The sequence below is a fragment of the Astatotilapia calliptera genome, chromosome 7, assembly GCF_900246225.1.
Source record: "Astatotilapia calliptera chromosome 7, fAstCal1.2, whole genome shotgun sequence".
Taxonomy (NCBI): Eukaryota; Metazoa; Chordata; class Actinopteri; order Cichliformes; family Cichlidae; genus Astatotilapia; species Astatotilapia calliptera.
The window spans coordinates 18,167,075-18,182,575 of NC_039308.1; the positions used below are offsets into that span (position 1 = coordinate 18,167,075).

Genomic DNA, 15,501 nt, shown 5'->3' on the forward strand with positions numbered 1-15,501 from the left:
CAGAATTGTTTTACAATTATAAAACACTGAATTTTGGCACCACACGGTGGTTAAAAACTGGTAAAAGACAAGCCATCTCTGCTCCAATACCTCCTGCTTGAGCTGGATGTAGGCAAGTAGATTAAATCAGGGCATTTTAGATGAATCACTACATAAAGAGTATGGGCATACATTACATGAGAACCTGTAAGACAAACATTGCAATGGAGTCATCAGACAGTTAACACAATGTAAGGGCTCGAATGTGTAATCTCTGTTGAAGACCACTGAACTGTTGACTTACTTATACGGTTGATTTTGGAATCACAGTTTAAAGAGGTCTGCTCTCTGATCTCAAACTACAGCTTTAATTATCTCTTGAAAAGTCAATAGCCTCCATAGAGATTCAACATCAAGATCCTTATTATTCCGTAATTGTGCAGGAACTGTGTGGAGCGCAGATGTAGTCGTTCTAGTAACCCACAGTTATACAAGCTGTAATCTCTCCCTCCAGTGGTGTTTATTAATAAGCAAATAAGGAAAAGTCACGTTAGGTTAATGCTTCTACGGGTGATGTTTAGTATGTGATGGCATCTTTTTATAGACAGAACAAAATGCACACATTTAGGCTGACAAATATTCTCAAAAGTATGCTAAAATGATTTATGTACTTTAAAAAAAAAAAAAAAAAAGAAAGACAAAAAAAAGGCAAAGTAAAATATTTCATTTTTTTACCCCCAAAAAAGAAATATTCCTCTACATGTTATTTAAAACGTATCCAGTTTAATTTTTCAGGAGACGAATATGTACACTTTTAATTTCATCATTTGCCTCAGGAAGTGAGCAGTTTACTGTATAATAGATTTACATAGCAAATACTGACATAGTATTCTGTCAAGGCATGTTCCAGCATCAAAATAGGCTTCAAAGTACATAATATTGTTCCACATAAAATAGAAAATCGCTGATCATATTATAATTATTTTAGGGTATCCAAAAATCTGAACACCCCCCCGCCCACATCAATGTACTCTCGTGCGTGATAATTACAATGACAATCAGCAGTTCTTATAGATGCACTAAAAGGAAATAGCAGCCAGAGGGGGAGGGGAGGGCGGACAGGTAAAAAATATACTTCTTCTAAAGGATTTACTCTTGAGCTATCAAATAGATTAAGGCAATAAAAAACAAAAGAAAAACAAAACTTGTAGTGTAATTTGGCAATTCTCATTTTTTATTTTGCTTTCATCAAAGAGTCATCCAGCCTCCACATGATAGCGATTCAGGGTTTCTACTATCCTGAGATGTTTTCTTCTGCTTGAAGGCATCGGAGGACATAGAGGATCACTTGATAGCAGAAAATATACTGCTCCTGAAAAAGGAAAAGAAAAAAAAAAAAAAAGAGAGGGAAATGTAAGGGAAAGCTTGGGAGCTACTAAGATGTGTAAATGCTACTAAGCTTAAAACCAAGTCACCTCTGTTTGAACCATTCCTTGTCTCTGAAGCCTCATGTTCCTGACAACGTCTGAAATATCAAACTACCAAAAGAAAAAGAAAAAAGGAGATTAGAAGTGATACTGAAAAAAGTTATTATTAAATTTATAAGATGAAAAATACTGACATCTGCATCTTTACTGATGAGACCCAGAACCACATCAATGCAGATGAGGGTCCCTGAACGACCAATGCCTGCACTGCAGTGTGTGATTATAGGCCCCGACTGATGAACGTGCCGCATGTAGGATATGAACGTGAGCAGCTGCTCAGGTTGTGAAGGTGTCCCATGGTCGGGCCATCCAGTGTAGTTTAGATGAGTAACAATCTGGTTTTCATTAGTCTGGAAAGAAGGAAACTCATATGTCAATGTGGACAATTCAAGTAGAAACATCTTAAATTAGGGATGTCAAACATAAGGCCAGAGGGTGAGAAACAGTCCAGCAAAGAGTCCAATCCGGCCCACTGGTCTGCTTTGGAAAATTAAGAGTGTGTAGATTTTGGACTTTATCAATAGCGAATGCTGTAAAACATAAGACCCATCACCCCTAATTAGCATTCATATTACACCACAGTAATAGTCTGATATTAATAAAACTAAAAAATTTAACTTGATGTGAAAAAACATTTTAACTAAAATAAACCTACAAACTAAACTGCGATGTAAAGTTTGACATCCCCGTCTTAAATTATCTGCACAATCGATCTCTACACCGATATACATGATACATATTTACCTGGACATCTTTGACCTCGATGACACGGATGACGAAGTTGTCCAGGTGCTGGTCTTTGATAAGTGTTATCTGTAATCTGTCATCCACCATCTCTGCCGTCCTCGGCGTGTCTGGCCAGTACCGCTGACATTTGACTTTCCCCCCCTCAACCTCCTGGGTCATCATTGCAATCACATTGGACTTCTGCTCCCACACCATCTGCCAGAAGTCCCCCAGAGTAGTGGGTAAGGGTCCTTGACAGGCAATGTACATGAAGTTCTCGTCCTTCACCGACATATTAATGAAGTTGGCGTTGATGTAGCCTCCGTCTTTGCCGAGGACAACACGAGTTGTGTCAACTAGAAGAGACGTCATGAAAAGTTTCAGGATTAAAATTTGAATTCAGAGAAAAAAGTACTAAAAAAAGCCATTAAAGTACAGTAGATGTACTGTAATAAAAGAGGATGTAGCCTCAGACCATGAGAAGAGACACAAGTGCTGTGGTTGGAGCATGAGGGGACAGTAAACATTTTATGGACAACTTTGTGGTTTCAGTTGTCAGTCTTATTTAATAGAGAAAGTTTATTTTAAGATGGGACTACTTTGCACATGACAAGTCTCTACATCTTAAAAGTGTGGAGTGTCTAGGTGTGGGGAAGAGGGAACTGATAAAGCATAGTATCATAATAATATATTTTCTTCCGCTTATCTGGGGCTGGGTCGCAGGGGCAGCAGCCCAAGCAGAGAAGCCCAGACCTCCCTCTCCCCAGCCACCTCCTCCAGTTTATCTGGGGGAACACCAAGACGTTCCTAAACCAGCCGAGAGATATAATCTCTCTAGTGTGTCCTGGGTCTGCCCGGGCCATCCTCCCGGTGGGACATGCCCGAAAATCTCGCCCAGGGGGCATCGTTGTCAGATGCCCAAACCACCTCAACTGGCTCCTTTCGATGTGGAGGAGCAGCGGCTCACAGTAGAGCAATCCGTCTGTCGATCTCCTGCTTCCTTCTCCCATCACTCTGAACAAGACCCCGAGATACTTAAACTCCTCCACTTGTATCGATATAGGGACACCAAATATTAGGATCTTATTATATAAAATGTCAATAAAATTATAACTCTTTAGTACTAGTATAATAAATCAATTACTTTTTCAATCCAAAATAGCATTCAGCATGCGGGACGAAGTTGGTAAAACTATAATGGAGGTATCAAAGAAAGAAATCAGGAAAGTGCTGTCTATATCTGAATATGGACCTATTTTGGAATTTCCTAAAAAAAACAAAACAAAAAAAAAGGATGGAATATTTAAAATGAGGTCCAGATCAAAGTAAAATACTCTTGAGATAATACGAGTATAAGGGCTCATGTCACAAACTGCCAAAGCCTGCTGAGAATAGCGAGGTAATCAGCTCAACCGAAAAACCAACCAACACTGGGCACACTTAGTTTGACAAATCTAGGTTCCAATTTAGAGGAAGTCAAGAAATCACCTATTTTATGTGAAAATATCTGCATCCACACAACACTGAGAAAAAAAATGAATAGGGAACTGCATGTTAAAAAAAAATAGGAAGCCAAGTGTGCGACACTTCTCTACAGTGAAGTCAAGGGTGACGTTGAAGAAGGTTTGTGAAAGGGTTGCAATATTGCAATATATGCTATTGTAATGTGACAATATATTTGAAATTCAATACTATATGTTGGGTTAGTATCATTATCTGATTCCAATTACTCTGACAGGGACTTTGCTTTCAGATCCACACTTCGTTTGTCACACATGGACCAAGACAGGAACCGCTAAAATGCTCAAGCTGACATTTCACAACAGTAGTCTACAAACCAGTGGGTGATGTCACAGTGGCTACAACCATCGTTCATATACAGTTCATAGTCCATGTTATTAATAGTAATCACATAGGGAACTGCTAGTTTTTCTTACAGGGGACAATATTCTTATAGCGATTCTTCTTCTTGTTCTCCTTCGTCTGACCGATCAAACAGTCGTCCAGCGGCTGGAGATTCTGAAGATTCTGCCAGAACGGAAAATGGATATTCAGAAAAATCTAATGAAAACTATTGTGATTTATTCTTTGGCAATGAAATTCAAAGAGTCATACTTCAAACTCCTGTAGAGGCACTTTCTGTTCCAAAAGTCCCCTCATCATGCGAACCACACTGTTGAGCTTTTGTCCCGTGTACTGGCCTTCAGGGACCACTCTGACAAGGGGCAAAGAGGTCAGCTCGTCCTCTGTGATGATTGGCCCGTCTGTGCGAAGACATAAACGAGGGAATTAAAAGTTTTGTAAGTAACTTATGACAATTATTTACATGTATTGTCTGAGACACTGACTCCTACCATCTTTTGACTTTGAGTTCATGTTTTCAATTGGCAGTTCATCGCTTCCCCACGTGATTTCATCATCGTCTGGCTGCCCAGCACTCATCTGCAGGTAGCTGTTGGTTCAACACAAACAGCCAAGAGGTCTTAATATAAATGATGTACAACCTTAAATCTGATGAGTGCACATCTAAAAAGTAAAATCGTACTTTTCATTGTGTGGATTGTCAACACTTTCCTCATTCCATCTCACCTTTCGGGAGTTCTGCAGTAAAAAAAACAAACAAACAAACAAACAAAAATCAAATGACACAAACAAAACAACATCAGAAAAAGCAGACGGTTGTTTCTGTGGTTTCTCAAATGGTGAGTTTGATTTGTACCTCAGGAGAATCTTCTGGTAAAGAAGAGCCATCGCCGTCCGTGTCCTCCGAAAGCTCTGTGCCCTGCTCTGTCTCTCTCCTCTCTCCTAGTTCATCATCATAGTCTGTGAAATATGGGAATGTAGTTTATGTTGTTTTGTTGTTGTTGTTTTTTTACACATTTATAACTTTCCAGTTCATTCTGCAGCCTGTGTGTGCTATACCTATAGGTGGTATGACAGGACACAGCTTAGTCTTCATGCTACTGTCGCCACTCAGACCTGAAATAAACACGAGCAGGTTGCTTTAGAAAATATTCAGAAAGAAAAATACACTCATGAGACAAAAGTTTAAAAAATACAAGTGCATGATTTTACCAGTATTTCCATTGCACTTGTCGGAGTTGATGGGTAGAGAGGCCAGGTATGTGTTTGGGTTCTGGTCTGGTGGTCTGGATACAATAAGATGCACCAGGCCTTTAGTTTTACGGATGGTGGTGACAGCTTTGGTATGGGACACACCTGTCATTAGCTCTTCATTCACCTACAAGACAGAGAGCCAGTCAGTCAGGGCTGTATACAGTCTCAGAAAATCCACAGAAAATACTTTCTTTACTTTGTAGCCAATTATTTACAAAATATTCACAAAAAGAAAATGCTTTTTTAAATTATTTTAAATTCTGTGTTATTACAACACAGAATTTAAGAGATTCATGTTAAAAACAACAACAAAAAAAATAAATCTACAAGTAAATCACAATGTAATGTGTTTTGTTTAACAAAGCACATTCCAAGTCCAAAAACACTCACTTTAAGCAGCCTGTCTCCTACTTGCAGCTTGCCTGAGGACTCTGCTACTCCTCCTGGTGTGATGGATTTAACAAAGATCCCTCTCTCCCCTCCAATTACGGAAAACCCCAGACCTCCTGACGGCGGCTTCTCCAGATCTACCTTTATGATCTCTTCCTGCGTTTTCAGCAAACAAATGTGGAGTCACCTTTGATTTGTCATTCAACACTTCAGCAAGTTACTTTTTTTGTTGGTTGGGTAACTGTCTGCGTTCCATTAACAATAACACCTGATGAACTCCACCGACACATTTCATAGCTGTTTGCTTGGCAAAACATAACCAACACAAGAACATGTTTTCACCCCCAGGCACCAACATAATTAAAAAAACAAACAAAAAAAACTCACCTCTAAAGGACAAAGTGCTGCGAGACCTTCTGTATCTCTTAATTCTTCCCCTTTAAGGAAACCTTAAACAGAAAACAAAAGTTGCAGTTACGCTTATCCCATTATTACTTTGGTTTATCGAGTTTTTATTATCATCCCCTTTTTAAAATAAAGTTTTCACACCATCTTTAAATATTTGGCAAGTAAGAAACTTGATATGAGTAAATCTATTCTTATTTAGATCGATTTATCAGAGCACCTGTAAGTCACATTTCTTTAGATTATAAAGCATACCATTCATGGTGGATGAAACCGTCGTGCTAACATTGTTGTTGAGAAAAGAAAGCCTTTTCTGCATAGGACAAACTGGCTTTCCATCCCTGTTAGAGTAAATAAAAGAAAATAAAAGTTACCGAGATTATTGTTAAGATCTTGTATTTTCTGTAATGTGCAATGCTATTAAGACAAAAAACATAAAAACAAGCACCAAAAAAAAAAATTCACAAAGGATAGATGTTATTCTTTTTTAGTGTAGACTACCTTGTGGCTTTTAGCGTGAGTTCACTGGGGGAGTGCTCCAATAGCCTAGTGCTCTCACTGAGAGTCAGGTCCTGGGTAGGGGCCCCATTGATGTAGTGGATTAGGTCAAGTGGCATTAAGCTTCCTTCTTTAGAGGCTAATGAACCCGGAAGAATATCTTTCACATATAAGATCCCGTACAAACTGTCACTACCACCATCCAGTACCAAACCTGGGGAATGAATAAAGAATAAAAATATTAAGATTTGATTCTTAAGAACTAATTTCTGATGCAACCTTTGGGAAGATTTTCAAGACATTAGTGGCTTAATGTGAGACACACCAGTGATATTTTCTTTTCTTAATCAAGGTCGTTTCTTACCCAGTGGTTCTTGGTTCATCTTGAAGTAAATGTCAGGCAGCAGATGAGCTTCTATGGTGGGTTTAGGAACCTCCAAGACCCTTCCTACCACCAAGTCAACCACCCGAGGGGCAGCACGCACAAGATTGACCACCTCGGTGTGGCCCATATCGCTCACATCAGTGTTATTCACCTGTAGACAAAAAACATTCATTCAATGTATAATGGTTTGGGAAACACAAAGGAACAGAGAGCCAGACTGTTTCCAGTTTGTACTTGATAACCGCCTCTATATGTCTGTGTAGGTTCTCAGTCATCCAGGTCATAATAATCGAAGGAGCTTGGAAAGAAAAGCAACTGGACTTCTTTAAGTTTCCATAGTGTCCATTGATGTAGTTTCACTCTTTAGTTGCATACCTACAACTGAGGCAGTGGAGACTGTCAGAAAATCAACTACAGCAAGACAGCTTCTTAGAAAACAGAACTAGTTTTACCCCGATCAGATTTGCACACTATTAGACCTCTGCCTTAGCACCACATAATTTAAATACATTTAAATACAACAAGGCTTTCTGCAGACAAAAACATGGATGTGCCATGGCCTACCCAGTGTCTTCCAATGTAGCCAATCTTTACATGGAGCTAGTAGAAAGTAAAGTTCTTGGCTCTTTCAAAGGGACAGCACCTAGCCACTGGTACTGATACATGGTGCAGGCTGTTCACATCAACTCAGTGGAAACAAAGTCACCAGGGGAGACAAAGGATAACAGTTTGCCATTTCTGGGCCATGCTGTGCACATTGAGGAGAATGGAAACCTCAACATTAAAGTTTAGCCCCCACACAGAGACAAGTACCTGCTTTTTGACTCCCACAACCCTCTGGAACACAAACTTGGAGTAAACAGGACTCTGCAACACCGGGCAGAATACATTCCTTCTAAGCCAGATGGAAAAGAAAGGAACGCACACATGTAGAGAAAACTCTTAAAACATGCGGTTATCCCAACTGGGCTTTCATCAAATCAGCAAAGATGCACAGTAAAGAAGGTCACCAACTAGGGAGAAACAGAAGGACAAACGGACAATCCCTTATGTAGCAGGTTTGTCAGAGAAGCTCAGGAAAATTATCTTCGAGCACGAAAACCCAGCCACACACTCAGACAAAAACTGGCTCATGCCAAGGACAAAACTCCCAAACACATACTAAACAACAGGAAAACCAAACAGCCACCTCATAAACACATGGCACAAGACAGAAGAGCCACCTCAACAGGACAAGACTCTGCATCTAAAAGAAAAAAGGTCAATCTTTCAATGATGCTAATGTACACATTTTAGACAGAAAAGGCAGATAGATGGCTTTTTTCACTCCTCTTGCAAACTATGTCCATGTGAATGACCATCCTTGAACAGAGGGGGTGGCCTGCGACACCAGCTGTCTGCCATCTATAATCCAGTTTTGAAATCCCTTCCCAGGTGTGTTAACGCCCTCTTACATCTTGCGTCAGCTGATCTCAATACGTCACACAATAGGGTGAGGCAAGGTCTCACAATGATTTCACCTGAAACCTCTGCTGATAATGATAATCCACACGCTTTTCACACCTTGGCACATAGTGAATAATGGGAATTTATACCGTGATCATTCGGTCCCCGGGCCTGAGCCTTCCATCTCCTTTGGCTGGATCCTGGATGATGTCATGGATGTAACATCCATGATCATTGCCTTCAGTGAGGGTGAAGCCAAGGCTGCCCTTTTCTGACTTCACCAAAGAGACCTGTAGCTCTACTTCCTAGCAACAACAAAAACACATAACCTCAGTAACAGGAATAACATCTTGATCCACATTTTAGTGGAAACCCTAAAATGATTAGATTATGATTCCCTTCCTCAGTTCTTACTGGGACGAATTCATCTCCATCCTGTCCATTGCCAGGTGCAGTGAGGTTCAAGGGCAGAGGTAGTGGAGGAGGCAGGGGATCTGGGCTTGGGGAAGACAGGGAGGACACCTTCGGAAAAGTGGATGACTCCAGATCAGTTCCCACTGGGGATGAAAGTCCCCTGACCAAACATCCACAAAGCCAAAATTTAGCAAAAACACTAATAATCACATTTATAACTGATAATGCTAATCGAGTATTTAACATTAGATGAATTACCGGTTGCTGAGGTCTGATCTTGTCATTGATAGATTTGAGGAATAAAAAGCTGAGTGCATGTCATCCAGATGACCACTGCTGTCGTAGCGTCCCAGTCCCGGGTTGCTACCGGAGGTCTGGTAAACACTCCGCTCCCAGTTCTGCCTGCTGTTCTCCACAGAGCCTGCACTGAAAGCTTCTTCCACCTCCTCATCCCCATCGGTGCTGTCGCTGTAGCTGTTGCGTCGGCCAGGGGTTCTGTGTAGCAGCCTCTCCAGGGCGTCTTCCACAGGGCCCTGTTTCTTACTCCCTGGAGCAGACGTGAGCCTTTCTAAGTTCAAGCTGGGCTCTCCAAATGTCCCTGGTGTCTTTCTAGGCGATGGCTTAGGTGTCTAGGAAGAAATTTGGTTCAATTTAAGTTTTCAACTAATGCTTGAAAGACTCTCAGTGATGAGGAAAATATTAAGTGACTCACCAAAGCTGCAGTGTCCATCTCAGGAAGAATGCCATGCTCAGGTCTACAGAGAAGCAAAGTCACCTCTTGACCAGTTCCTCTCAGAGCGGATATCACCTCCTACACAAAATGTAAAGGAACCACAATTTCAAACACATTATGACATCAAATAACTTTGATGTGATTCTTGAATGGGAACTGAGACAAAGTGTATTACATACATGTTGCGAGAGTCCTTTGAGTGGGGTTTGATTGACACGCAAGATGACATCACCAACTTTGATACGACCGCTTTCTGCGGCTGGCTGGCCAGGAAACAGTTTTTTAACCCTCACCATGCTGGAGCCAGGGGGTTCGTTGGGGATGTTCTCCTCTCGGCTAAAACTGAAACCCAGCCCTGATGTGTTTTTCAGCAGGCACACCTCAAACATATTATCTGTGAAACAGAACACATGAATTTGCAGTTATTGCCATAGATGGTCGATGAATGGTCACACAGAATAAGATAAAATATAAAACCAGAATGAATTATAGCTTATTATAATAACAGCCATATAATACACTAACAACCTGTAGACGGTGTACCCAACCTCTTAAAATTACATGCAAATAAATATAAGGAAAGGATGTTCTTTTGGGGGTGTGGGGGGCTCAAAACTGGATTTTATAGTCTGATTTGGTAAAACATTTAGTATATTGTATATTAGGAACCTGACTAAAAACATACAACTTCAGGACACGCCTGATACACAAAACAAAAAGTGCATTCCCAACTTGTATTTATAACCAGTTAGGGAGAGCACAAAACTAAAGGATAGTCCAGCTCTTGTTGCAGAAGAGCAATTTATGTAGATTCTGCCCATCTACTCAGCTCTAATACAACAGCAGTGTGCAAACGATGGGTTTTACACACATGCTCATTTGATCTTGATGTAAGTCTTGGTGTGACACTGCAAAAAAAAAAAAAAAATACATTGTATGACCAAATTTGATTGTTTACAGGTGGACACAAGTATCAAAAAGAAATGGTGCATATATCTTAAAAAGTCTGTTAGCCTTTTTAAAACTCAAGATGGCTGTTGGCAAAAGAAGACAATATAATTTGTTATTCAGAGTAACTATAAAGTAAATGTCAAATCACATATGTTCAATAATGTAGAAATTTACTTTAGAAGTCTGAAACTACTCTTTTTTTTCTTTTTAAATCATTTGCAAACAGTCTCCAGTAGTACAGGAATTACTATTCATTTCCATTACATCTCCTGGATGGACCCTTACATTCTCACCTGCAGAAAAGCAAACTCGTATTGCTTATGGTTGCACAAGAGTTAGAGGAGGTTGTCTACTATTCCTAAGATCAGTGGCTTGATCTACTGCGTCCGTATGTGGAAGCATCCTTGGACAAAATACTGTAAAACGCCTCTTAAGCATCTATCTGGGCTTTAAAAAGTGGCTGCAGGTTGCAGTATAAAAGTAATTCGTGTGCTAGGTGAGGGTAAAAACCCCCCAGAAAAACCGCATTATAGAAACTACAGTCGTTTTACAATAACTAAACTAGGAGAGGGTGGAACGTTAACCAACTAACCTAACTTACTTGATGGTGCAGTTAGATTAGTTATGCAGGTAAGTTAATACATCAAAGAGCTGGGCAGCGGAGTGGGGCATGTGTTGCCTTGGAGCAAGAAGGTATGAACCTGCCAAAAGACCTGCCTGTCAGGTTATTCTAAAGTCCCTTTTTGGTGCCATAGTAAGTGGTTATCTGTCTCTCTGCAACTGCCTGTTGAAAAGATAAGTGGCTATTTTTAAAAAAAAAAACAAAAAAACCTTAAAATTAAAATAATAGCATGGTGTGCCCTGAGAGCCTGGGTAAAAGAGTCTTTATGCATTTAACACGTGAAATTCACTGAATTGCACAGAAAAAAAAAAAAGGCACCTAATGAATATTAAATGTCTGAACCTAGCTTTGTTGCAGTGCTACGAAAGAGGTCAAAGGATAATCCCTCAACCTGCACTTTGCTGTGCATTTTCAATGATAATTAGACCACTGAAATTAGACCACAGAAAACAGGAAAACGCATTACAGGGTGCGTTAAAATGGATCTCCATTCCCAAAATAAACCACACCACATCCTTTACCTTGTGTGATGAAGCTGTACTCTGGTTTTTCTTTGGCTTCGAGTGTCTGCTCCTTGTTCTTGGTCGGACTTCTGTCGTAGCCAGTGCTGGCAGATGGTGGAGTGTTCTTAGGTGTGAGGGGAGCGTGGATGCTGTTTGCAGGTACGTGACCCCTCTCCAGCAACAAGTGCACTGTCTGAGCCACGCAGGAAGTAAAACTAAGTGTTAAGATGCCAGCTAGGCAGCAACATAATTTAAAGATACTGCTCACATGGTGGCTCATGGGAACTGTCATCCCCTCACCTGTCCGGTGTCTCTGAGAGCCTCTACCGCTTGCTGATGAGTGGCCCCCTCCAGGCTCTTTCCATTGACAGCCACCACACGATCACCTAAGCCGCAGACAGACAGGTATTGCCCAAAGACGAAAGAGTCTAAATTTCATCCAATTTCATTTTTTCCTTTGTGCTACATATTTGTTACACTAGTGTCTACCTTTCTGTATCCTTCCATCAAGCTCTGCAGCACCTTTTGGTATAAGACCTTTCACATAGATGCCTCCATGTCGGACAGCAGTGCCAGCTCCTCCCTAAGATAATGACAGAACTCTTAGTGAAATGAGCCAAAGAGAAAATGCATAATTCTTTATTTGTCTGTGGGGGTTGATGGCAGGGTTGGATGTGTTTTATATGATAACTGCTTTATCTTTATTGTGGCTTCAGAACTGTGAAGAGAATATCAAACTGTACAAGAGAAGTATTTTAAAGTAATTTTAACAGAAAATTCAAGACCAGAAGTTTATATTTCAGTTTTTTTGGATCGGGGGTTGAATGAAGCTTATACTTTGGTGCATAAGAACTGTCACAGGTGGAGTAGATGATGATTTTGAAGTTTAGCAAGTTTTGTCAAAGACCAAGTTAAAACTTGGTTTTAGACACTATGAATCATGACCATATGACACAAGCTCCTTTTCCTCTTGTTCAAATGACCTTTTAGGTGGATTTTGTGATTCTGGAGTTTGCTTAGGTATTAAACAAAGCTCTTATTATTTTTAAATCTTCTAAAAATTTAAAAAGACCAACAACACAAGTTCATGTGTGACAGCAGTCTGAAGACATAATAAAGTGATTTGTTAAAATGGTTTAGTGGTTTAATTAACCCAAGTCAATCATATTCAAAATTCCAGAGAGACTAATTAGAGCAGTGATTACTCACATCATTTAAAGTCCCTACTGTAAGAGATACTGTGACATTTCTTTCTTTCAAATCCTTCTTGATTAAAAAAATAAAGTTGACATGCATGAGGGTTAGTATTACCACAAGAACGTCCAACACACGGCAATAAGAAATGAAACCAAACCAAACAACATGTGAACTGGATGAGTCGGGGGGGGGGAAAAAAAGGTGCAAAACAAAGAAAAGGGTGAAAACCTTGCCGAACAGTACCGTGACACTTAAGCCCAGGCTGCTGTCTTTTTTGGACAGCTCAATGTCATATAGTTCTCCTGGATGGAGACTATTGACCCCTGAGGCATTACCATTTAAATTTTCCATGATGTTTTCCTGCAAACAGAGAATAGGGCATTACAGTGAATTATCACAAGCCTGAACATGCAGAAAGAAATCAAGGTGAGTGAGTAGACTGACTAAACAAGCCGATACAGTGAAAAAACACAAGGAATATCATGCAGCATACAGTTGCAATGCAGCCTTTCATTGACAGTGTAAATGCAATGACAGGCAAATGTTATAAAGAACAGGCAGTTAGTTGTGCCAAGCATCAGGTTATATGTAATGCTTGTGTATAGAAAACAAACAATCATATTCTGTTCCATTAACGTAAGAAAATTTCTACTAGAAGACACAATTCTGTGTATTATACTTAACGGAGCTCCTAATTGAGAGCCTAGGGCAATGTATAAAAGCAGGGAATCCATTAAAATGAGTCCATTTAAAAATAAACAAACCTTTTTGACCTTTTGTTTCTCTTGACTACTTGAATAAGTTTCCTCGTCCATGTCTGAATCTCCACGGTCAGAATGCTCAGAGACTTTGGGAGCTTCCAGCACTTTAGATTTTCTAGTTTTGGGAGGTAGAGCTGGTGGTGTAGGATCAGGACCTACATTTGGATGTTGGGCAGTGGGTGCAGCACTCCTTTCTAGGTATTGCTGAACTCCACCAGGGGCTTGGTTGGTTTTAGCCACAATGCTCGTCTTAGAGTCTTGAGAACTGAGGGCAGTGTCCTGTTGAGCTGGTGATGAGTTAGATGACTGTATGCCAGCACTTTGCTGTAGAGGGCTGGGGCTTCTTGTTCCTGCATGCTCTTCTGAGGAGGTATCAAAGTCCAGTTCTTGTTTCTGAGCAGAGTTAAGGGACTTAAATGAAGACCCGTGCTGGTAGGGTGAATATCCTCCAGGAGATTCTGTTGGAACAAAAAAGGTTTTGGATAAAAGTCAGGATCAATCCTGACAAGGTGCACATGAAAACAAAAATTATACCTGTAACCCTGATTTTACCTTTGTAGAGCCTCTCTTTGGGCTGTGATACGACGAGAGTAACGTCATCAGGAGAATTCTGAAGTATATCAACCACGGTCGTGTGAGAAAGTCCTTCTAGGCTTTTCTCATTTACAGAGATCAGCCGGTCACCTGAATCAACAAGACCACCGTTGCTCACACAGACAACAACTACTCATATTCACAGCAAGAATGAAACAACCTTAAGAGCTAACCATCAGCACAAGCAGACAACGAGAACACCATCATCTGAATACGGAAGGTAGAAAGTGGCAACAAAAAAGTAGCATACCGGGTTTGAGGCAGCCATTGATATCAGCGGGACCACCGGGAGTGACGGAGCTAATGATGGTGCCAAGGTCTGCGCGGCCAGAGTTCTCTCCTGCTACAACTTGAAACCCTACAGGACAAACACACACCGCAAATGTATGAACCCAAAACTATAAACTGTTGCATGCAAATGTAGAGGCAGCCTCTGGCAAACACCATTTTTGTTTATTCAGCTGAAAGATTTGCATACAGCAAAATTACTGGTTATCCAAGTCCTTAAAATAGAAAAGCAACAGGTTGCCTAAGGGGGAGTTATTCACTTCTTTTAACTCAGAAATCTGTCAAGTATACAGCATGTCCAGGGTCCCCCCAGCATTTCAAGCAGTTTAAAGCAGTTGTCAAAACAGCAGAGACTGTGTAAAATAAAACTAATTTTATGAATATATTCATTCACTCTTACCTAGTCCGTATTTCACATCTTTCTTCAAGTTTACAGTTGTGATCTCTCTCTCTGGAGATGGTAACGCATTAACCTTTTTCTTTAGGGAATCTGTCCAAAGAAAAAACATATTAAATACATGACATCTTCTGTAACACAGTTACGTCCTTTTTGAGTTTGGTAAGCAGGGAAGAAAACGCAGCCCACTCTGAAAGCACTACACTGTAACTACTAATCAGTTCAAGAGGACATACAGTGTAGCTGAAGGGCTCCCTCTTTAGTAGAATTGAATAACAAGCCTGAAAAGCTTGGCTAAGCTGGGATGAAAGTTGAGTTCAGTGCCAAGAATTAAGCTATTAAATGGTGGGAGCGGGGCCAAAGCCAAGGTCCACAGGCATCGAGCACTGAGAGAAAAGAGACTGGACTATTTTTTTGTATATATTCATGGTTTGCTAAATCTCAGAGAGATATTGGTGAACAGACTAGAGTTGTAGAGACAGAATGCTAAAAATGAGTAATAATTGGTATCTGTGGGAACAAGAATCACATTGCCTTACGTACCATTCACAGATGCTGGGGTTGAAGGTGGTCCAGAGGAATTGTGCATGCTAACACCTGTGAAAGAA

General features: G+C 40.4%; 1 protein-coding gene across 3 annotated transcripts in view; it reads right to left on the minus strand.

Moving 5' to 3' along the window:
• Positions 1 to 742: 742 nt before the first annotated feature.
• The window catches only part of ptpn13 (protein tyrosine phosphatase non-receptor type 13), a 48,682-nt gene continuing 33,923 nt past the window's right edge, over positions 743 to 15,501 (minus strand). Inside the window, exons 20-49 of one of the 3 annotated variants that reach the window (XM_026173532.1) lie at positions 15,437 to 15,490; positions 14,897 to 14,986; positions 14,459 to 14,566; positions 14,167 to 14,298; positions 13,618 to 14,072; positions 13,097 to 13,213; positions 12,146 to 12,239; positions 11,957 to 12,042; positions 11,675 to 11,849; positions 9,760 to 9,974; positions 9,560 to 9,658; positions 9,106 to 9,476; positions 8,848 to 9,007; positions 8,583 to 8,738; positions 6,967 to 7,138; positions 6,606 to 6,816; positions 6,360 to 6,445; positions 6,087 to 6,148; positions 5,700 to 5,855; positions 5,268 to 5,433; positions 5,115 to 5,171; positions 4,912 to 5,015; positions 4,738 to 4,793; positions 4,547 to 4,644; positions 4,308 to 4,456; positions 4,130 to 4,220; positions 2,211 to 2,548; positions 1,601 to 1,816; positions 1,455 to 1,517; positions 743 to 1,351 (exon numbers count right to left, since the gene is read on the minus strand). In XM_026173532.1, the coding sequence (XP_026029317.1) occupies positions 1,274 to 1,351; positions 1,455 to 1,517; positions 1,601 to 1,816; positions 2,211 to 2,548; positions 4,130 to 4,220; positions 4,308 to 4,456; positions 4,547 to 4,644; positions 4,738 to 4,793; positions 4,912 to 5,015; positions 5,115 to 5,171; positions 5,268 to 5,433; positions 5,700 to 5,855; positions 6,087 to 6,148; positions 6,360 to 6,445; positions 6,606 to 6,816; positions 6,967 to 7,138; positions 8,583 to 8,738; positions 8,848 to 9,007; positions 9,106 to 9,476; positions 9,560 to 9,658; positions 9,760 to 9,974; positions 11,675 to 11,849; positions 11,957 to 12,042; positions 12,146 to 12,239; positions 13,097 to 13,213; positions 13,618 to 14,072; positions 14,167 to 14,298; positions 14,459 to 14,566; positions 14,897 to 14,986; positions 15,437 to 15,490 (4,415 nt within the window). In that variant the 3' untranslated portion in view covers positions 743 to 1,273. Of the gene's footprint in view, positions 1,352 to 1,454; positions 1,518 to 1,600; positions 1,817 to 2,210; positions 2,549 to 4,129; positions 4,221 to 4,307; positions 4,457 to 4,546; positions 4,645 to 4,737; positions 4,794 to 4,911; positions 5,016 to 5,114; positions 5,172 to 5,267; positions 5,434 to 5,699; positions 5,856 to 6,086; positions 6,149 to 6,359; positions 6,446 to 6,605; positions 6,817 to 6,966; positions 7,139 to 8,582; positions 8,739 to 8,847; positions 9,008 to 9,105; positions 9,477 to 9,559; positions 9,659 to 9,759; positions 9,975 to 11,674; positions 11,850 to 11,956; positions 12,043 to 12,145; positions 12,240 to 13,081; positions 13,214 to 13,617; positions 14,073 to 14,166; positions 14,299 to 14,458; positions 14,567 to 14,896; positions 14,987 to 15,436; positions 15,491 to 15,501 lie in introns of all 3 variants that reach the window. The other 2 variants (XM_026173531.1, XM_026173533.1) reach the window with 2 other exon arrangements.